Raw genomic sequence first — 23459 nt, forward strand, 5'->3', positions numbered from 1 at the left:
CCATGGTCTAGGTTGCCTTTTGCCACACTGTGCATAGCAAAGACAGCATCTGAACAACAACAACAAAATCAATTAACTGACAGTTCTGGATGGCCTATGACCCTGTCTGCTTGCTCTACTCTGTGCTTCGAAAAATGGAATTCTCTATGTAAACATTAGCAGGAGTAAATAGTACATCAAAGCCTTTACCCCAACAATTCCTCTATGGACTACAACTTTAGTGTGAGGCAAGCTCTCGTATTACAGAAGTATTTCGGTAGAAAGCAACCCCTCTGCACCTGTTTCCGCCCAGAACCTTGCAAAATGTGCACTGGAGTTTATTAAAATTCTTTGGAAAGCTGGGCACAAGAAAGACTGTGTGTGATTGGAGTTGCAGCTACCAGCACAGTCGTCTGTGCGCTGCTAAAAATATCCTTCTGGGCTTCCTCAAAACGATCTTTTATCAGCTGTGTGGCTTTAGGTTTTCCTTTTACACAGTCACATCCTTCTGAGCCTGTCAACTCATGTGTGTTTCGCCATTCTAGAGCTTTACTAATGGCAGCGTAATTCTAGGTGGGGTGGGGGTGGGGGAGTGCTCGGACAACATGCGGTGCCATCACAGTGACATATCGAGTCAAGCTAAAAAGGCTATAATGGTGATTGTAAGAAACTGAGATAAAGCGATACTGCCATCTCCTGTATAGAATGTTCCTCTTGACTTAAGAACTGTGATGCAGCTCTCCGTAATGCTTACCTCAGCTGTCTAAGGGTTCCACTTGGCTATGCAAGTCTGTACTCTTAAACGGCCAGGCAGTTCTGAGATGGCATTCTGTGCCTGATATCCACAAACAAATTTGGATGAGTCTAGACATTTGGCAGTGTCTAGAAGTACCAGGCTTTTGTCTAGATTGCTATTTGTAGTTGCAGCGAGCTGGTGTTGCTGGTGGTTGCGAGTTTGAAAACCCCCTTCCTTCATGCATTCAGTTAGCATGGAGGGGCAGTATGATGTGCTCTTTTTCTGCTTGCAACTACAAGTAGATAAGATTTTTTTTTTAATGATGGAGTGTACAAGCATGCTAGCTCCCACCTATACCTGGGAGGAGAGAGGGGAAGTGCAGACTGTCCTAGGGCTCCATGAGTATCCCTCAGTGTATTGACTTCTGTTGCATAAGGTTACTGGTACCCATTTGACTTCTGACTTTCAAAGCAGTGGCTTACAGAGTGTAATAGAAAGCCTATTTGCCTTCCAAGTGGATTGGCATTTATACTTATTAATGAATTTATCATCATAAAATACTTACATACCAAACTATGTAAAGTATGTCATCATTCTATCTACTTAAATATGCTGTATTGTCTACTGATAGCATTTGGATGATAAGGGGTATGCAGAAGAAGGACCTCAACTGTGGCTGTTTCTACACAACCCATTTTTCCCACCTTTCCCCACTCAGACTATGTTTTGCTGAATCACATCCTCCACTTGTAGTACCCACAAACACCTTTGGTTGTGAGGTTACAGGAAAACCTCAAAACATTCCCCCCAAAAGCAGCTTTGGAGAGGAGGACAGGTGCGTTCATCCTTACAGTTGAAAAGTTCCATGCTCCGTTATTTATTTATTTTTTATTTTGAACATGCACTATTATGCAGAAATGGCCTATGCTTTGCCCTGGGTCTTGGATGCCCTTTCTGTGCCCAAGACTGCCATAGCAGTTGTGACTGCCATTTTAAAACTTTTTATTGGAATTTAATTTTTTTATTATAATTTTTCAATTTGGTTATAACAAGCATGTTATAAAATAAATGACCTTATAACAACGAATCAATGGCAAATAAAACACAAACATTTAAAACATGTCATGATGTAGTTAATTTGAAAAAGTTAAAGGTAGGGTGTAACATTATGAAGTATTGGAATACATCTAACAATGATACCAAAAGACAGAACAGTATTTCAATGGATGCTAATTTAATTGATTTTTCAATGTCATCTCAAAAATGAGCTTTGTGTTTTGGAAATTCATGGACTATGTTGAGCTGTTTACTATTTTCAGCTGTGATGAAATCTTATCAAAGATTAACATTTCCTGTATTTTTGTACCCATGTTTAAGTGTGGGCACTATTTTGATTTTCCTCAACTCGTTGCTGTCCGATGTTTTGCAGCTAGTAACAATAGTGAAATTTATTCCAGTTATATTGGAATTGCTTCAGTATCTAAATCTTCCCCAAAAGCGACAACTAGACTATTATTGCATAACCAGTAACGTTTACTTCCCTAGATAGTCAGGTTCAACCACCTTCTCAATGTTCTGTCAGGGCCAACCCCGTGGGGCTGATCAGTGATCGGAGGTGTGTTCACTCTTTTGTTGCTCCTCACACTTGCACCCCTGGGGCAGCATGATGACATCACTTCTGGGAAGTGATGTCATCATGCAGGCCCAGGCACATGCACACACAGTCTCAGGGCAGCACAATAACGTTACTTCTGGGAATGTTTCCCTGCCTTCCCTTCCTGCTGGCCAGGTGAATGGAGGGGGGGGGCAGAGGGTGGGAGAGTGGGGGATTCCCCTGCCCCCAATTGGGAACCTAGGATCCCTAAGGGCACCTGTAGTGCACCACACACTTGTGTGGAAACCAGTGCTAAATAATTTGCAGACGAACTGATTCTGAGTTGGGTTTTGCAGAGCAATTTCCTTTTTATGACCTATTGAAAATCAGCTCTTCTTGACATAAGCCTGCAACCAGTAATGTTCTTAATTTGTAAAGCCTCTTGGAGTCAGAAGTGATATTTTTATTTTTTTTTACAATCCCACCAGCAGTGCAATTCCATTGCATTTTAATCTCTATAACGTATATCAGGTACATCTTGTATCCACTGTAGATCACTCCTTTCCTCTTACTCAGTAATCAAAGGGATGAAGAAAAGTTTATTTTCCGCTCAGAGTAAAATTGAGGTCTCTGAATTCATCCTTTCCGAATGTAATTACGCAGAACAGCTGGAACAAAGTTGACAGCTGATGTACAGCAGAACCTGCATTATCTAAACTCTTCTCATTTGCAACTCTCATGGCAAGTATGTATATGATGACAACAGAACTGCACTTTAATCCACCAGCAAGTAAACCAGTCTTTGCAATCCTTGCAGTGCTGAAAGAGTAGGAAGCTGCCTTATACATCTGGCTCACTATTGTCTACTCTGACTGGCAGCAGTTTTTGAACATCTCAGGAAGAGAAAGGTCTTCCCCACCTCCTGTTTGCTGATTTTCCACATGCTAAGCATATACTCTGCCATTGGGCCATGCGTGTGTGTGTTATGTGCTGTCAAGTCACCTCCGACCAATGGCAACTCTATGAATGAAAGACCGCCAGAACGTCCTATCATTAACAGACTTGCTCAGATCCTGCAAACTGGAGGATGTGGCTTCTTTTATTGAGTCAAACCATCTCATTTTAGATCTTTTTCTGCCTCCCACTTTTCCTAGCATTATTGACTTTTCCAGAGAATCTTGTCTTTTCATTATGTGACCAAAGTATGATAGCCTTGGTTTTGTCATTTTAGCTTCTAGGGAGAATTCAGGCTTGATTTGACCTAGTACCCACCTATTTTCCTTTTTGTCAGTCCATGGTATCTATAAAACTCTCCTCCAGCACTACATTTCAGATGAATCAATTTTTTCCTGTCAGCTTTCTTAACCATCCAACTTTCACATCCATACATAGTAATGGGGAATATCATAGTTTGGATTATTTTGATCTTGGTTCCCAGAGGGTCATAGGCCCCTCCCACCCCGTGAGGATGGGTCAGGGTATTTCCCCCTTGTATGTAGAGAGCTGACTACGGTCACCTTTTTATATTTTCTATTTGAGTGTTTCCTTTATAGTCTTTTGGTCATGGCCTTCTGTCTATCCTATCTTCTTAGGAAGCAGTATAAGGCAGAACTTCTAATGAGAGTATTTTGTTAGCTGTGCTGTGGCATTTTCTGGCAGCAATTGGTGTTTTATATGCTTTAACATTGGTATGAGTTGATCTTTTGCTTTAGCTTATCGGTGCTAGCCATCTTGAGTCCACAGGAAAAAGGAGACCTTACAAATGTCTTAAATAAATAAATAAAATTAACAACTTATATTTGACAACATATGAAACTGAAAGTTTGAATTATTTGTGAGTGAATGAGGGTTAACTCATGAACTGCTTTGTGTTTTAATCTTTATAGTTCAAAAGTGTTGCCAAAGTAAAGAAAATTAGAGGAGCACTCCTAGATCAGATTAGTGGTCTGTCTAGTCCAGCATCCTGTCTCTCGCAGTTGCCCACCAGTTAGGGCCAACAGCAGGGCATAGGGCCTTTCCCTAATGTTGCCTCCTGGCACTGGCATTTTGAGGTTTACTGCCTCTGAATGTAGAGGCTCTCTTTAGACACCTTGGCTAGTAGCCACTGATAGACCTATCCTCTATGAATCTGTGTGATTCTCTTTTAAAGCTGCCTGTGCCTGAGTCCATCACTGCATTCTCTGTCAGAGAATTTCACATTTTAATCATTCATCATATAAAAAGTATTTCCTTGTTTCCCTCCTGAATCTACTGCCTATCAGCTTCATTGGATGCCCTCAAGTTCCAGTATTTGGGAAGAGGGAGAAAAAGTTCTTTCTGTCCACTCTCTATACTTCAAGAATAATTTTATAAACCTCTATCATGTCCTCCCTTAGTTGTCTCTTTTCTAAACTGAAAAGTCCCAAGCTCTTCCTCCTTTCCTCACAGGAGACCTTATTTGTATTTTTTGACCGTGTCTGTATTTTTTTCCAGCTCTACAATGTCTCAGAGTGCCTATTTGTTTACTGTATTTTTCTGCTGCTTTTTCTTGTTTTTTGAAGTACTTTCCGTAAAATCGGGCAACTTTAACACCAACCAGAACCTGACATATAAAAACAATGGCAAGATGTAGAGGAAGGCTGCTGTATGGAGCAACTGAGTACAATTTAACTTCCAGACAAAGTTTATGGTTAGGGTTGTCAGGTCTTCTTAACCTAGGGTTGCCAGCTTCAGGATGGGAAATTCCTGCAGATTTTATGGGTGGAGCCTGGAGAGGGCAGGGTTTATGGAGGGGAGGGGCCTCAGCAAGGTATATTGCCATAGAGTCTACCCTCCATGGCAGCCATTTTCTCCAAGGGAACTTATCTCTGTGGCCTGGAGATCAGTTGTAATTCCGGGAGATCTCCAGCCACCACCTGGAGTCTGGCAACCCTATCTTAACCTTCCGGTGAGGGGGGTACCCAGTACTCCCCTCCACACTCACTTCTGGGAGTGTTGTCATTGAGCAGGCTCTGGGAGTGCTCTTGGGTAGAGATGGGCACGATTGGCATTACGATAGAAAAATACCCACGATAATGGCGTTCGCGCGATCGGGACCCGGCGGATCGTTGCCGTCCACAGCGACCGATCCAGCGTTCGGGGGGGGGGGCTTCATCGGGGCTTCATCGTGGCGATCGGTATCTGATCGGAGATCATCACTCCGGCGCCAGTAATCTATTCCCCTGGCAACGGAACCAGGGGAATGCCTGAGCTGAGTTTGCCCTCCTTCTGTTACCCTGGAAACCCGAATGGAAGCCCAGCTTGCCTTGATCAGCGGGGCTTCCTTCCAACCACGGAGCAGCAATCCACTCAACAGTTGGAAGACAGCCAGGGGAGGGAGGGGGAAGGGGGTGTTCTGTAGCCATGGGCACTCCAAACGTTTTTTGCTTTTTTAAAAAACAGGGCTTTGTAGGAGGAATGGCTGTTTTTCTGTCACTCTCTGTTTTTAACCTGCTTTTAAAACACTGTATTTTGTGGGAAAACCTCATTCACGGTTCTGTGTGTGTGTTTAAAATATGCTTTTGGAAGACTGGCTGCTTGCTTTTAAAATCGGGTGGGGAGGAATGGAGGATTCTGTCCTTGCTTTTTAAAAAAAGCTGGCTGAAACATGTTGACGGGGTGTGTCTCTCTATTTGGAGAGGCAGGGACGGGTTCTAAGTGTGTGTGTGTGTGTGTGTGTGTGTGTGTGTGTGTGTGTGTGTGTGTGTGTGTGTGAACATCCCCTCCCTGAGAGGAGGTGGCTCGTCGCCAGGTTAAAAACTCCCCCCTGCTCTAAGTGTGTGTGTGTGTGAGTGAACGTCCCCTCCCTGAGAGGAGGTGGCTCGTCGCCAGGTTAAAAACTCCCCCCTGCTCTAAGTGTGTGTGTGTGTGAGTGAACGTCCCCTCCCTGAGGGGAGGTGGCTTGTTGCCGGGTTAAAAACTTTCCCCCCGTCTGCTCTGTGTGTGAACGTCCCCTCCCTGAGGGGAGGTGGCTCGTCACCAGGTTAAAAACTCCCCCCTGCTCTTAAGTGTGTGTGTGTGTGTGTGTGTGTGTGAACGTCCCCTCCCCGTGCCCGTCGGACCTGGCGGTCGCTGCCACCACCCACCTTCCCACATAGCTGGGAACACCGGGGCGCCCCTCCGCTTTGGCCTTCCCGATCCCCGATCCACGGATCAGAAATGGGAGATGACCGGTGTGGATGGGTAATTTGGGGTCGTCACTGGTGCCGATCCCCGATCAGCTTGATCGGTAATTTTTTTTGGATTGTGCCCACCTCTACTCTTGGCAAACCAAACAGAGGTAATCACGGGAAACGAAAAAAGACTAAAAAGCCTTTATAACAAAGTGAATTTTTTAAAGTGCAAGTGCTATAAAGTATACAATGCTAATTCATCAATTTAGTACATTAATTAATTCATCAATCTAGTACATTAATACTCCATAGTAAATTCATAAATAATTGTACAAATTACACAGGTAAGTTCACACAAAATGACTCTACCAACATCAGAGTCACAACCAGTTGCAACAAACTCCGGGTGGAATAAAAATCCTTAGTAATTAGCAAACCAAACAGAGGTAATCACAGGAAACGAAAAAAGACTAAAAAGCCTCTATAACGGGAACGGCCATTATTTTTGGATTTGCACACCTCTACTCTTGGGCTTCAAGAGGGGCCGATTTGGGCCACAAATGGGCCCAAATTGGCCAATTCTTTAAGGTCCAAATGGGAGGCCTGTCCCCACTCCTTTCCCCTTGGCCAACCAGGGGGCAGGGGGCAGGGAATCTCCTACCCCCACCAGGGGATAAGCAACCCAATTTTTGGTGGACTTTACACCGCATAGCGACTGCTGCATTACTCTGTAAGTCAGCACAGGCCCAGGTCAAAACTCCTCTTGTCTAATATTTCCTGCCACACTATATTTAAGTGGTTGGTCTGCAAATCAGCACTCTGCTGGTTCCAATCCCACTACTGCTATGAGCTCAGCAGGCGGCCTTGGATGAGCTCCTCCTCTCAGCCCAAATTCGCCTGCTTAGTTGTGGGGATAATAACAACACTGATTTTATTCAGTGTTCTGAGTGGCACATTAATTTGCCTAGAAGAGCAGTATATACGCACAGTTGTTGTTATAATTATTTCCCAGCAGTCAGCGTATCCAAATCTATACGAGTATACCTGAAGGTCAAAATAGGTGTGGTGGCATCCTTGCGGCTACCACAGGGATGCTGCCAGCTTTTTAAAGTGATTTAAAAATGCAGCAATTGCCTGAGCCTGATCAGGGCTTGGTCCTGAGGACTCTTGTTTCCCCCCTGCACCTTATCAAGGGTCAAAACAGCCACACTCGCCCCCTGGCAGCTGTTTTGGCACTTGAAGAGGTGTGTATGGGAGGACCAAGACCGCCGTGCTGAGGGCCTCGTCAAGATTGGGCTATTGTGGCATTTTTAAACCACTTTAAAATGACAGTGGAGTTCTCACAGAGGCCACAAGGACACCGTTGAGTCTAGTTTGGTCCTAAGAGTATCACAAAGATGGATTTCTGCTGTGTCACCAATATTATGGTGCGTTACCTGGGTTTTATAAAAGAGTTGCCTTGCCATCCCCCCACCAGGGGCAGGAGAACCCCTGCCCCCCCCCAGTGTCCCCCAGCCCCACTCACCTGGCCACTGAGGGGAGGCAGGGGGGAGGAGTGTGTCCGCACACTCCCTAGTCTCGCTAAACTGGCTTCAGTGCACCTGCATTTCCTCCCTTGCGTGGAAAATGACCTCGTTTTCCAGCACAAGGGAGGAAACACTGGGCACACTGAAGCCAATTCAGTGGTACAGAGGAGCATGGGAGAGCATGTGCACACAAAGAGCATGGATAGGAGATAAATATCCCACTGCCCCTAGTATCGTCACATTGGCCCCTAGAGCCCCCGGCAGCCCTATAAAGAAGTGACCATTCTTCAAGAAGCTTACAATCTAAATTTCAAAAGGAGAAAGTGCAGGCAGATGGCTTATTGCTCTGAATCTTACAGTTGTGATCAGTAATTTTTTGTTTGGTTTTGGTGAGGAAAAGCTGCCTTAGGCAGAGTCCAACTAAGCAGACTGCCAGCAGCTCCCAAAGATCTCCAGCAGAGGTCCTTCTCAGCTCTGCTGTTGGAAATTCTTTTCATTGGTGAGGCCGGTAAGGATCGAGCCTGGGATCTTCTGTGTATCAAACATGTGCACCAATGCTGAGCTCTGTTTAGGGTGCCATCCTGATCTGAGTTACATGCGTCTTTAAGACAATTGAAATCAATGTGCTTAGAACTGGGTAACTTTGCTTAGGAATGTGAGGTTAGAGACTGGAGTGTGGCCACCCCCATTCAAATTTACAGTTTTCTGTAGTCCACTCAGATCCCCAAATCTTGATTGGGTTTCGTTACTAGGGATCCCCCACCCCTGCTTCCCCCACCCCGCCCCCACTTACCTAACCAGCGGAGGGGGCGCACCTTCCCTGCGGGCTCCCCCATGACACTGCGTGCTCCTGTGTGCAGCAGCCACTGGGATCAGGCCAGTTTTGGCCCAGATTGGGGATGCTGCTGAGCATGGGAGTGCTCCTGCACTCCACAGCACCTGAAAACAGGCAAGATCCATGGCAAAACGGGCTTGTTTTCGCGCTCCCGCGCTCCGCAGAGCCCCAAAACCGGCCTGTTTTGGCACGAATCGGGCCCGTTTTGAGGCGCTGTGGAGCACAGAAGCACTGCTGTGCGCTGCAGCACCCGAAAACGAGCCCGTTTTGCTGCAGAACGGGCCCGTTTTGAGCTCCTGCGGAGCCTGGACGTGCTTCCAGGGGCTGCGTGATGACATCACTTCTGAAGTGATGTCATCGCATCTGTGGGGGCGTGCACCCCCTCTCCCCCAAGGTAAGTGCCAGGCCCCTATCCCCCGCCCAGAGGTTGAGGGGGCCTGGCAACCCTGTTCTTTACAGTGACTATTGGGGAAGTGCAGGGTGATGTAGCATGTTTTCTTAAGCCTTCTTTCAGCATGGGACTTAACTTTTCTTTCACAGTGGCCTGATAGGCTAAAGGGATTCAACGCAGAGGTTTCTTCACTGGCACACTCCCTGACTTAACACAACCTGATGGGGCACTTTATCATATCTCCGAAGTTCTTCAGTGTTGTATGGAAATACACTTGGGACATACTTTAGGGGTTTCTGTACCAGTCGCTTCTTAGCAGTGCCTTCTGCAGCTGCTTCTGGCAAAGCAATATGCAGTTTGCTTACTGACTTTGCTCCTGTAAAGCCCTTATCTGCCACATCCTGAAGAGGCTCTGAGATACTAGTTAGCTTAGAGCCAACCTAAACGTAATAGTGGATGCCACGTAATGCTGTTGCCATTTTAAAGTGTTTTTAAAATACTGTGTGGGCCCAATCATGATTGAGAGTGCAGCATAGCTCTTCCCCCCATCTCACACTTTTAAAATGTGTGTGTTTGGGGGGAGGGAGGGGTAAAAATGTACTAGAAAATTTGTTAATAATGAATGCTGTTTTTAACTTGAAACACATTAATGAACTTTTAGTTGTCTGGGCCCCTTTGAAGAGCAGGAAATGTATCTTATGAAGTAAGACACTCAAAAGTACTCTTCCCTTATTATGTTGTTCCCAAGTAGCTAAGTAGCTGCTTAAATTTCCTTGTCACTGCCAAGAAAGTTTTAAAAAAGGCTCTCATACACTTGATGTGTTTCAAGTACGGTGTCATGTTGTGACACAGCATTTTTGTAATTTAATATCTGAAACACTGCAGGGAAAGGGAAGAGAACATTTCTCACATAAACCAGCAAGTCATGGGCAGCAGCTAGGATTGCTGGTCCTCCAGTGGGGGCAGTCAGTTCCCTGCTCCCAGCCTCCACCCCCCATAGGGTTGCCAGGTCCCTCTATCCTCCTGGCAGGAGGGTTGGGGCCTGGCACTTACCTTTTGCAGTGCTGATTTCCAGCTTTGCGCGTGTGCACTCCAGCGTAGGTGTAATGACATCACTTCTGGAATTGATGTCATCACACTGGGTGCACGGTGATGTCACTTCTGTAAGTGACATCATCGCACCAGCCGTGGGAGTGCTCTTATACTCCGCACGGCTCCAATTTGGCCAGTTTGGGGCCTAAATTGGCTCCAAACGGGGCATGGGGACACTTCCATGGCCAGCGTGATGCTGTCACTTACGGAAGTGATGTCGCTGTGCTGGGTGGGAGCATATGCATGGTACATGCTCCTGAAGTGCCTGCCAGTGGCAGGCAAGCTCCGGGAGTTTGCCCCCTCCCACCGATCGCTGGGTGATCAGTGGATGAGGGGGCAAATCCCTGGGAGTTTGCCCACCATTGGTGGGCACCTGGGAACCCTAACCCCCACCACCTCTCACCTAGCTGGCAGAAGGAAAGGGGGGGGGGGCACGCTCCCAGTGTGGCGTGGTGATGTCATGCCCAGGAGTGATGTCATCGTGCAGGCCCCCGTGCTTCACTCAAGGCTGATTTATGGCCCAAATAGGTTGACTTTAAGAATCGGCTTTGTGTGAAGCGCGGGAATGCTCTTGAGGCTTGCATGGTGCCATCAGTCCCAGAAGTGATGTCATCATGCCATGCTGGAAGTGCATGTGCTCTTTTCATGCACACAAGAATCCACCAAAGGTGAATTCTGGGTCCCCTCTTCCCGCCAGGAAGGTAAGGGGAATGGGCAAGCCTAGCAGGTGCCTCTTTCTCAGCTTTAGTCACATCACACACAATGGGCCTAATGAGATTGAAAAGAATTCTGAGGTAAAGATCGTAAAGGGTTGCGCACATTTCTAGTATTGTGGGGGAAACTGAAGTTGGGAGGTGTCCCATAGCCCAATCTGGGTTATTTTTTCCTGCTTTCTCCGAACAGTGAACAGCGTTTCCTGAAATTCAGCTTTCCTATCATTAGATTACTTTTCCCTTGCACAGCTGCAGGAGATTGTGGGTATGTTATAAACTACCAATAGTTCAAGCAGAGCAGCATTAGGGCTGATTAGGCCTGGATGGTGCCTTATATATTTATGTATATCTGTGTGTATTTATACCCCACAGTACTCAACAATGGGGACCTAAAGTAGCTTAGTTACATCATTTTCCTTTCCTCAGTTTTAATTTCAGAGCAACAACCTTGTGCGGTAAAGTGGGCTGAGAGAGACCGACCCCAGGTCACCCAATGTGCTTTGTGGGGAGCTTTGGTCTTCTAGATCCTTGTCTAGTATTCTCTAACTACCATACCACACTGACTGTAGTGAGTGAGCATCCTAGAACATACCCAGAATTTTTTGTACCATTCTGGAGTTATGGAAGTGGTGTAGTGATTAAACATTTGGGCCTACAACAAATTTCAGATCCCCTTTCAACCTTGGACTAATAATTGTTCTCAGCCTAAACTACCTCACAGGGCTGTTGTGAGGGTAACATGCAAAGAGGAAGAATCATGTATGCCACCCTAGACTCGTTGGAGGAAAAACAGGAGGAAAATGGACCAGAGAAATATGTTTATACATTAGTGTTAGATGTATCCTGCAGCATATATTTAGATATAATTATACCCCTTTCATGGGAATTGTAAACATGGAGTAGGGGAAAAAAACCCTTGTAAAGTAACTTGTCATTTCCCCCGCCTTGTGCTCTTGCTGACTAATAATGTGTCTATGCTCAAAGGGGAGGAGCACTCATTCATTGAAACTAAAATTAAAAACATAAAGGTGTGTGTCCGTGTGAGAAACAAACAGTTGTATGGGAGTGTCTGCAGTCACTGAAGCTCCATGTAGTCCATGGGTTTGGAATTTCAGCACAGCTGAAGGCAGATAAGTGGGACGTTTCGAATTCAAGATGCTTTATGTGCCAGTAAGCGCTTCACCTGTAGTTGGGGGTGGGGGCAAAAAGAATTGTGAGGGGAGGTCTTAGACAAATTGAAAACTGTCTGGAGGGGGTTCAGTTATTTATTTCTCTGGTGGCATTCTAGTTTTCTCTTTTAACTGACTGCTGTTTTGGTTTGCAGGTAGAACACCAATACTCTCACAAATTCATTGTGACTGTAAAGCAAGCCAAGAATGTTACCAAGGGTGCTCTTGGAGATATGCGTGAGTATCTTTTCCATTTAATTCCTATCATGCTTTCCTCCAACTCCACCTCTCCTTTCTTTTCTTTTGGGTTTTTGCCCTGCTTCTGATGTGGTAAGTTCTTGCCTTAAAAGAAAATGCTTTACCACTATGAAAATATTGGTTTCTTTCAGTGTTTTTTTTTTAAGCAGGAATTCAAGAGGCAAAAATATATTTTTAAAACTTGCTGCTACTTGGAAATGCAAAATAAAAGGTAAAGGATTGTGTTTGCTGCCTCGAGCACGTAGAATTAGTCAGTAAAGTCTCCAGCTCTTTGCTTAGTAAAACAGAAAGGCTGTGTGGCTGTGGTATAGGAAAGGGGGAAAAATGCAAACGTTCTGCTGAGTCATTGGTGTAAGATGGAGCAAGGCAGAAAGTAAATATAGAGTCCAAGTGTGTACTTCCCTTTCTTTTTAAAAGTAATTGTAGTCATTCTTTAAAAGAGTGAGACTTGAATAAATGGATCAATGACTCTTTCCTGTGTATTTCTGTAATTACTCAGCAGTTTGTCAAACTAATACAAAGGGAGTGTTTAGTTACTGAAGGCTGAAAGTTCTATGGCTAGTAGTAACTTTTGATACTGAGGAATTTTGGAAGTGTGTGTCTTGTACAGAATTGAAACTGGTTCCTTCTTTGCCATAAAATTGAGCTAATCTTGGGACTGCAAACTCTCTTCTCCTTCCCCTCTGTGGCATGAATTTCTCCCTTCCCACCCTATAGACAGAATAAAAATGTTATGGAGCAAGTGAGTAGAACAAGTGGGAAGACAGAACTGTTTTCCCTTTCTCCGAACGCTAGCAATAAAATTGATTTGGTGGTAGATTCAGGTCAGATCAAAAAACATGTTATTTCAGACAATGCATGATTAGCTTATGGAATTTGTCTCTGGAGGTTGTGTTAATGGACACTACCTCAGGTAGTTTTGAAAAAGGAAGATGGATCTATCAGTGACTATTATCCATGACAGCTAAGTAAACTTTCTGAGTTTAGAGGCAGCGTAATTCTGGATACTAGCTGTGTGCAGCAAACAAAAGTAGAGGCCCTGCTCTAGGGCTTATTGGGAGCCATTTGGCTACCGCTACTGGAAACAGGCTGCTGGACTATAGATGGACCAGAGAACCAGTATGATGTTCAAACATAAAACATACTGGATGGCTTAGGAGCAAGTGCATGATGATCAGGGCTCATCTAAATGGTTCAAGTGACACCAACCATGTTGGCAGACCACAGTTGCCTCTGCCTTGATCCCTTGTATATTCACGCTTAGGAATTAGGAAAGATAAGATGTTTTCTCACAACAGTCTTTTTCTTTCTTTGTGTTTGGTAAACTAGCTTGCTGTCACTCAGTGATATATGTGAAGGCTCTAATGCTCTAGATATGCCAGGAATACCCTCTTCCCACTTATGAGTTAGGGGGATGTGCCATGTACACAATAAGAGGGTTCCAGTCTGAGCATTCCTTGATCCTCAAGTGGGTCTTTGCTGTCAGATTTCGTTCATACAAGAGTCCCATAGGATATTCAGTTTCCTTTTACTGAGCCCTTTTCAGTATTAGTATACCTGGTAGGTATAATATTTCTGTGAGATAGAGCCAAGTGAGAGAGGCTGAAGGTGTTTTAGGCATTCTATTGTCAACATTGGTCAGAACGGAGCTGTTTGGCAGCCAACCACTTAAACCACCAGGGAACTATCTACAGTGTTAGCTCTTGCTCGTTTTGAGGGTAGCCTGTATCAAGGTTACCTTTCCCTTTGTGGAAAGCAAATCTGTTTTGAGTACTTCCATATGGAGAGCTCCTTAATGTTTGAAGGGGATGCATAGGTTCCATTAAATACACAGCGAGCATGCACGTGTGAGACGGAGCTGGGTAGTGTCCCTGATATGTCCACTGGGTGCTTACATAAAGGCTTTTGACCATCTTTGTATTCCTAGAACCTCAACTTATCGATCTGTCATACTGCTGGCACTGACTGTATGCTCCTTCCTTTGGGAGCGAAGGATAGTTTAGACAATCTGCTTGTCTACCAGCTGCCTAGTTCCCCAGTGAGGACCATTTCTGAGCTGGCAGTGATGCTCTTGGAGACACTTAGACTGACTGTTTTGGGTGACTTCAACATCCATGCTGAATGTTCCTTGTCAGGGCTGGCTCAGGATTTCATAGCTTCCTTACTGTCCTGGGCCTCTTTAACAAGTAGACATGGGCACGAAACGGAAAAAAAACCGAAATGAGAGTTTTGTGTTTTGTCACAATCCATGAATCGTGAATCATGAAATTTAACAAAATTGACATGTTTGCCAAAACAATTTGTTAGTTTCGTGATTCATCAGAACCCAGGGCATTTCAATGGCCCCCTTCATACCCAGAGATGCCAAACTCGCAGGGAGACTTCAGCAGGCTCTCCTCCACCCACCCTCCCAGTTTGCAATACGTTGATCGGGAAGGTCAATGGGAAGGGTGGGAAGGGAAGTGCTGCCAGAGTGCATGACTAAAACGGGGACTGGGAGTTGCTGGATCAGAGGAGGATGAAAGACCGGTCATGGTGTGGAGCTTGGCTGGGAAGACGGAGTGAGGGGTGGATGGCAGGCAGAGACAGTCCCAAGAGTTTGGGATGTGGAAGACAAGCTGGATGTTTCTCCCAAACTCCGCCATTCATCCCGAGAACAGGAGGTTTGTGGTTGGCTGACAGACCTGCCTAATAGGATTTGGAGGGGTGAGATTGGTGTGTCCATGGCTACAGAAGCCCACCTCCTTGGTTGCTTAGGGGATTGACCCCCAGCTCCTGGCTGTATAGGGCAGAATGGAAGCTCTCCAGATGGCTAGGAGAGCTGCCAATCAAGGGTAAGTGGGCTATGATTGGGGTTTCCAATGTCAACAAAAGGTCTGGACCCATTGTTGCCTAGGGAATCAATGGATCGACGCCAGCTTGTCTGCAATTACAAATCGTTCACAAAGCTAACAAAACAGGCCAAAAAGTCATGCATTTTGTAATAACTGCGCCCCCACAAAATGTTGTTTCGCGATACACGAAACGGCCCATTTCGTGATGAAATTTGCTTCTTATTTCAATTCGTGCCCATGTCTAGTAACAAGTCCAACATGTGAAAGAGGTCACAACTTGGACATAATATTTTTCACTGAGCCTTTAAGGGGATGGAAATTCAGCCTGAACTGTAGTCTGACCATTACCTACTGAAGGCATGGGTGAATATCACCTTGATACCTGCAAAAATGGGGGTCCCGTTAAAATGTCTGCCCATAGAAGCTGATGAATCCTTCTAGATTCCAAAATATTCTGAGGGATTTTAGGATTCCAAACATGCTCTGTTGAGGCTGCAGTGGAAGCATGGCTTCTGTGTTGTAACCACCTCGAGCACTAAACATGGTGGAGGGGTGGTACAGAAGTTCAGTAAACAAGCAAAGAAATAAAATTGAAATGTGAAGCTCCTTGACGTCATTGACAAGATTGCTCGTCAACTTCTTCCACCTTTGTGATAGAAGCCAGTCCCATGGTTTACCATGGAGCTTGGTGATCTAAAGAAGGCTGGAAGATGTCTATAAAGATACTGTCAGATAACTTGTGAGGAATCTAGTACAGTGTGCTACAGAGCCCATTGGAAGTCCTACAAAATAGATGTGAAGAAACGTTATTTCTTTGAAACCATTGATTCAGCTTCTTCACAACCAGGTATCTCAACATGTTCTGACTCCTAAATCTAAATCTTTACTGGTTGAAACTTTATTAGCTATGACACTTTTGCAAAGTTTTTTGCTGATAAAATAGCATCAATAAGCTCTGATCTGGAGGCCAGCTGTAATATAGGGGAGGTGGAAGAAATGCTTAATCTAGTCCTCTTTTGACCCATTTTGACCCAGTTACAGTGGTGGATAATTGACAAGAACTTGGCATCTGTGAAGACCACTACTTGTGCACTAGTAGTGCCCATCTTGGTGGCTAAATCTCGGAAAGACCATATAAATGAGCCCTTGATATCTATCATAAACTGGTCTCTAACTCAGGGCGCCTTTCCTCAGCCACTCAAAGAGGCAGTTATCTGCCCACTGCTTAAAAAAACATCCCTAGACAAAAAATGATGTGGCCAATTATTGCCCAGTCTCTAATCTGCCCTTCCTGGCCAAAGTGATTGAAATAAGAGTTGCTGATCTTCAAGTATTAGATAATTCTGGTGCACTGGACCCTTTTCCTTTTTTCAGTCTGGTTTCAGGCTGGGCTATGTTATGGAGATGGCTCTGGTGGCTTTAGTGGATGACCTCTGTCTGAATATATAAAAGCTATGCTTCTTTGTTGCTCCTCCTGGATCTATCTTCAGCCTTTGATACAGTAGGCCATGCCATCCTGTTGAGGCATTTGGAGGCAGAAGCAGGTATCAGGGGATGTGCTGTGGATTGCTTTAAATTGTTCCTTATGGAAGTGTACTGGCAGTTTTAACACATGAACTTGAAAAGAGTGATTTGTAAAAGATCTTTTATTTGAGAACAGGAGCCTACTCAAAATAAAAAATCACAGAGATACACAGAGATACACATATACACAAAGTTTCACAGCTGTGGACTAAGGAAGTTGATGAGTTGTCAGTTTCATACACATTTTCAGCACACATTAAATACTTTTACAGACAAAGGAATTCTGATGTATGGGGAATGATAAATCACATGGTTACTTTGTCTCTGGATCTTAGATCAAAACTGCAAGTTCACTATTCCTGGTTTTATCTAACCATACTCCAGAGTCCAGAGTCCCTGCCTGACAGCTGTGGTCAAATGGCTGGAAGCAAACAAATTGAAATTGAACCCAGACAAGATGGAAGGGATGCTGGTTGGAAAGGTGGAGATCTGAATGACATTGTGCTTCCCCACTTTTGATGGGTTTAGTTGACCCTTGCTGACTCAGTTAAGATTTTTTAAAATGGGGTGGGGAGAGGATAATACAGACGGTGGGTTATAAATTTTATCTTAAGTTTGAGGAAAGGTAGCTTTTTTTTTAAAAAAACCTTGTGTACAATAAAAGTTTTTCATAAATACCTGTGCACACCTGTGTGGATTTTCCTGTCAGATTTGAAGATGGTGCAACTTTCTGGAAGCCTGTTAATGAAGGGTGGCAAATACCACAGCACTTCCTACAAATTAAAATCTGTATAGGAGCAGCACTTTTATGATATTTTTTAAAGGTCACATTAGGCTGTTGCTCTAACACCTGTGGTTCAAAATGCAATCTTTCTCTGTAGTCTCCATTGAGGAGGTGGAAAACAACTGTCAATGCTTCTGTAACAAGGACATAGATACCAGTGATAACTGGAATGAAGCAAGAAATGTTGCTGCCTCTTTCTTGCATTTTAAAAAAAAAATTAAATGTACGATATAAATTTGGAAATAAACGATAGTAGCTATAAAAAGTGGTCAGTTTTTCTTTATGCTGATTCTCTTATCTCATACTCAGGTAAGATTCTGTTACTTGTTAGATTCCTAGACTGCTTCTGTTGCAAAAAAAACCTTTTGAACTAAATTAGAGTTGTTTGGAAGATCCCACTGAACATTTCCACTGAAGGAAGACTTTCTGTCAGCAGAACATAACTTCCTCACAAATCCATACCCACTGTTGTCTGAAATGTGACATAGGTGGATTGGGGATCCACTGGAACAACTTAAGGGGAGGAGTTAGAAGACTCTAGCAGGGGAAATTGGCCCCTCCCAGAAACCCTCGGAGAGTTCAAAGTTGTCAAATCCTTCCTTAAATTCATAAAGCATATATGGCCTATATGGGTTCACAGGTCAAATCCTACCATTATCTAGGGCTATTATCATCCAATATAAAAATAAGGAAAAAGCAGTTGGAACGGTTAATTTCTGGTGCACTGATACTTGAATTCCAAGGGGGCAAAGTATATAAAAATTATTTCTCCCTCCCCTTGTCTCTCTCTCTCTCTCTCTCTCTCTCTCTCTCTGTGTATATATACACGCACACACATACAGAGCAAACATGCCAAATGACTTACCTCAGAGTTTTTGAAGATGCTATTATTTTGAAAACCATAAACATCTTTCTTTTTTATTACAGTTGATACACCAGATCCATATGTAGAGCTGTTCATCCCAACGGCCCCTGACACCAGAAAGAGAACAAAATACATCAATAACAATGTGAATCCTGAGTGGAATGAGACATTTGAGTTTATATTGGACCCCAACCAGGAAAATGTTCTTGAGGTACCAAAATAAATTTTATTGGTGTGTAGATTGTATGCGAGGCTGTTAACTTTATGCATTAAATAGAAATGGAAGAGTAGGTGCAAGATTGGTCACCCAAAGGAGTTTAAATTTAGCACCACCCCCACAGGTGTCCTATTTGTAATAGTTTATACAACTGGAAGTTATGCCATACAATGTTGCTTCCCGCCCCCCATTTTTGCTCCTGTTGGAGTGAAGCGGGGAGGAGGGGGGCTGGAGTTGTGGGTGAGAGATTCCAAGCCATGGTGCTTAGCCTAGTGTGAGGTGAGGGAGAAACTGCAGCCTACAGAAATCTGAAAGTCTGAAGAAGAGGGAGTGAATTGAAGATCGAAGTAGGAATGCTTTCACATTCTCCTTCCATTTTTTGTAAAATATAAGTGGCCTTCTTGATGAGACTAATTTTATTTAAATATTTTTTATCCTACTTTTCTTTCATACTGGAGATTTAAGGTGGTGTACAAAGTAAAATATGCACAAACAGTAACAATTTAAACACAAATATACAACCCAAGAGGCTCCTGGCCATACTTAACACAGGCAATGAACCGTGAGGATATTCCTGCCCAGTGCAGTTTCCACCAGCATGACTCACACAAGATCACACACCTCAAGCCATGGGCTAAAACCCTATGGATCTTGGCCTTCATCTCATGTCTTTGACCAAACTGAGGCTTTAAATTACAGACCCCATTGCTAATGGGAATAAGACAGCTGCAAAAGTCCCATGTAGCTTTGTTGAATCAACACATACCTTCAGGCGATAACAGTCTAGAGGGGAACAGCCAGCAGTATGCAGTATGCGGCCAGATGACTCCTCCTCCACACATACACACCCTTTTAGGTCACCATCACTGAGCAGTACCCACTGGAGATTCCAGAGAACCTGCTGAGGCCACAGAGCACTACAAGAGGGCCAGACATTTCTGGCTCTGGCAATCAGTGGAACAAGTTGTCGGCCTCAGAGCTATCTGAGGCCTTGCAGCTTATGTCCAGGCACTCTGGCTCTGCAGGCAGATTGACACATCTGAGGTAATGCTGCTGTGTGGGACCTCCTCTTGCAAGGACTCTGCTATTCCCGGCAGGCTCCAAGCCAAGGCAGAATGGGGGAAATCAAATGTTCTCATGTTTCACACAGACATGCCTTGTGTTAGCATGCATGCTCACTTTTATCCCATTTTAAAAGTAGATGATGAAACATGTGCTTTCCAAATTAGTGCTTTTGAACAGGTGATATACTTTTAAAAATTTGTACTGTTTGCCACTAGTTTTGTGGTGTTTCTTCTCCTTCTGGGAGAATGGGAAGAAATGAAAAAAGAATTACTTCTTTTATTTTCAATTCAGGGGCTAGTTCAGCCATTTTCTACTGAGTAAGTATGGAATTTCATGCTTCTCGCTAAACTCTGGCTGAGTGAAATCATTTTCTCTATAAGTGGAGCTACTGACATGCAGCTTTAGAAATCTTTTTATTTTATTTTATGAGGTATGCCTTGTTTTTCAGTGTGGGTTCATAAAGTCTTGATTGGAGCAGGCTCTCAATGCACTGTGGCCGTTTTCAATTTAATATGACCAAAACTGAGTGCCACAATAAGGATTACACATTTAGAATGAAATAAAATTGGGAATGTAGGAAGTTTACTTAAGATAACAAACTCAGTGGATTGTGGATGATCTGCTCACCACAAACCTAAGCTGAAAAAAGCAGGACCTTATACTGATAGTATTCTAAATTGTTTAGGTACTGCAGAGGATAGTATTTACTTGGGACAGTTTAGGTTTTTAATATGAAAATTGTACCAATTCTGCTTTTTGGGGCAGCCATTTGGATCCAATCAGTTAAGGAATTTTTAGATCTCCCTTTACTTCGTGTCCTTCGTAAGCTAACCAATACACCAAAAATCTGTAGCTGGAGTGTAGGTAGAATATCCAAGAAACGGATTACCTGAACACACAGTTTCATGCCTGCAAGGTTTGCTTCCCTATATATTTTGGTATTCCTCCTCCTATGCTTTTTACTTAACTACTCCAATTGATTTTAGAGCATTTTTATTAAGTCAATTGAATGTGCATCTCACTCCTATTATGAAGGGAAGATTAGAAAGGTTCCTTGTTCAGACTTTTTTGCGGATGTTCTCAGGGGAAAATTTGTACCTTAATACACATTATGTTGGTGTCCTCTTTATATTTGTGTTAGAAACAGGTTTTTAACTCCGTACCTAGATAATTTTCCAGCTCTGTCTCAATATGAGTTTGTTTTACTCCTTTTATCTGACAGATCTCAGAATTTTACTCTTGCTGTTGCGAGATTCTTTTATTGGTTTAGTGTTATGTCAAGATGATGCCATTCAAAAGACGGGTTTTGACTGCTTAAGACTTTTAGTCAAGGAAGTTTAATCAGAGGAAAGGAAAGAATAGAATTGTGGATGATATCAGATACAGGACCAAAATTCTGATGTGATGTGAACCTGTAGATCGGAGTTTTCGTGTTTATTACTAGCTGATTCCATCAACAAGTGGGGACTTGATAGTGAATGAGGCATTTCAGATGGAACTGCACAGATAGCATTTTCATATCTTTTCTAAATACAGTGATGTACTCTGGCTGAAGGTAGAATAAAACTTCAAGCCTTAAAGATATACAGTAAAAATTGCTTATTTAGACAGACCCTTCCTTAAACATAGTCTTAACTTCTCAGCTACTAATGAACTTGTCCCAAATAGAGAAAGAACCAGGGATCTTTGAGCATAACTTTTAGTGGTTTGGGCAGAGTTTTTCATTTTAAAAGTCTATTAAAACTTTACAGTCACACCTTCTATAGATTAGATCTACTTACTAGGGATGTGCATCTAGAAGGTTTACGTTTCAGTTTCAGTTCCGGTTCTGGGGTGGGGGGTGTACAGAATAATCGTGTCTTATTACTGGTTTGGGCTGGCTGGAGCTGTGCTGGCTTGGAAATGATCTGTTTGGGTTTTTTTCTTTCATGAGTTTCAGCCCTTGCACAAGTGTTGGCCACACACGCGCAAATGCACACTCTTCTTTTCAAGGGGGTGAGGCTCAGAGGCAGTTGTTTTTGCATGCAACAGGACCAAAATTGCACAGAACACAGTTCTCCCTCTAAACCATTGACCAAGCAAGTTTGAGAACATACAACAACAGGCTTCTGTGTTTATGGACTCTGAGGAATGGGGAAGGCACGCATCAAGGCGAGTGTTAGACAGCTGCACATGCACGCACACAGTGTTGTTTTCCAAAATCCCATCAGTCCAATGAGATTCTTCTCAAGCACATGAAAACTCACATAGCAATGGATCCCAGAGAAGGCAAGTGTTGGTGGTGGCTGGGAAAGAAGTGGTGCCAGCATGGCGTGCAAGCAGGAGAGCGCTCCATTGCCAACTAGTTTGGTGTAGTGGTTAAGAGCGCAGGACTCTAATCTGGAGAGCCAGGTTTGATTCCTCACTCCTCCACTTGAAGCCAGCTGGGTGACCCTGGGTCAGTCACAGCTTCTAGGAACTCTCTCAGCCCCACCCACCTCATAGGGTGATTGTTGTTGTAGGGATAATAATAGCATACTTTGTAAACCACTCTGAGTGGATGTTAAGTTATCCTGAAGGATGGTATATAAATCAAATGTTGTTGTTGTTGTTGTTATAACCAGTCTGGTACAGCGCAGAATCATTCCTGCTTTACTGAGTCCTGCTGTTATGCCATGTTTTGCTGTGCCTTCTAGTTTTGCTTCCACAATGAGAGGCCATTCGGCCAAATCATCCTGCCTAATCTGCTGCCGGGGCCTGGGCTGGGACTCCCAACTGCTAGCACTGTGTGTAAAAGTGCTAGCAGTTGGCCCTCCCCCCCACTTTCTTACTAGTAAAAGTGGGAGATTGGACAAGTTGCTAACTGCCAGTCTCCCTTTCCAACTAAAACCATTAACCCAGAGTTGAATGAAAAGAAAAATGAGAAAATAAGATCACAGAAGAAACTGAACAAGCGAGCCTTGTTGTTATGCCCCCCCCTCAAACCCATGTGTGTATGCCTATGTGGATGTTGCCAGGCCAGCCTTTCCTTGCACTGTGTGTAAAAGTGCACAGAAAGTGAAGGCAATGGCGAAGGTGACGTCGGCATGAAGGCAGTATGCTGTCTGCTACTCCCCTTCCTGGTGCAAAGCGAACCTTTGATCCATACGAGCCACTCAATGCCAATGCAATAACCCCATTGCCCAGGAAGCCCTAAAAAAAAAAATGCACTCATGCGTGCCACACATACTCTCTTCCTGCCAATGGAGTTAATTCTAAGGGCTCAGTCTTCTCTTTGGAGCCAATTGGTTGCACACACAGACCAACTTTCCATTAAGGAAAACATGATGTTGCCAGATGATCCCTGACTGCCAGGCCGGCCTGAGTGGCCTCTGCATAGTAAGTACCGAAACAAGGCGCACACACTTTTTGGCAGTCATTACAGCCTTGTTTCCTGGATTTGGTTGATCATTCCGGAAACCATTTTAATGAGCTGAACTAGTGAGTTCTGTATGTGTTTTTGGATTTTTTTAATTATAAACACCCTTAATACTTACCCTTTGTAAAGTGTAGTTCCTTAAGATAGTCAATGGGCTTGATGCTATTCAACTAATTCATAAATGATTGGAGACAGATGTGAATGATGAAGTAGAGAAATTGTGTGATAATGATGGCTGGGGAGCCAAAGTGTGGAGTGACAATGGGGTTTAATTTTCTCCTCCCTTCAGTGGAGCTGTGTTCACAGAAGAAGGAAAATGAGAGATTTCACTCCCTTATTGTTGTGTGCTG

General features: G+C 43.9%; 1 protein-coding gene across 2 annotated transcripts in view; it reads left to right on the plus strand.

The window, feature by feature from the left end:
• Positions 1 to 23459, plus strand: part of PLA2G4A (phospholipase A2 group IVA) — a 117586-nt gene that overhangs the window by 32562 nt on the left and 61565 nt on the right. The window contains exons 1-3 of one of the 2 annotated variants that reach the window (XM_054981993.1): positions 12114 to 12166; positions 12321 to 12402; positions 18493 to 18641. In XM_054981993.1, the coding sequence (XP_054837968.1) occupies positions 12152 to 12166; positions 12321 to 12402; positions 18493 to 18641 (246 nt within the window). In that variant the 5' untranslated portion in view covers positions 12114 to 12151. Of the gene's footprint in view, positions 1 to 12113; positions 12167 to 12320; positions 12403 to 18492; positions 18642 to 23459 lie in introns of those variants that run through there. The other variant, XM_054981992.1, reaches the window with a different exon arrangement.

This window comes from Eublepharis macularius, chromosome 5 (genome assembly GCF_028583425.1).
Source record: "Eublepharis macularius isolate TG4126 chromosome 5, MPM_Emac_v1.0, whole genome shotgun sequence".
Lineage (NCBI taxonomy): Eukaryota > Metazoa > Chordata > Lepidosauria > Squamata > Eublepharidae > Eublepharis > Eublepharis macularius.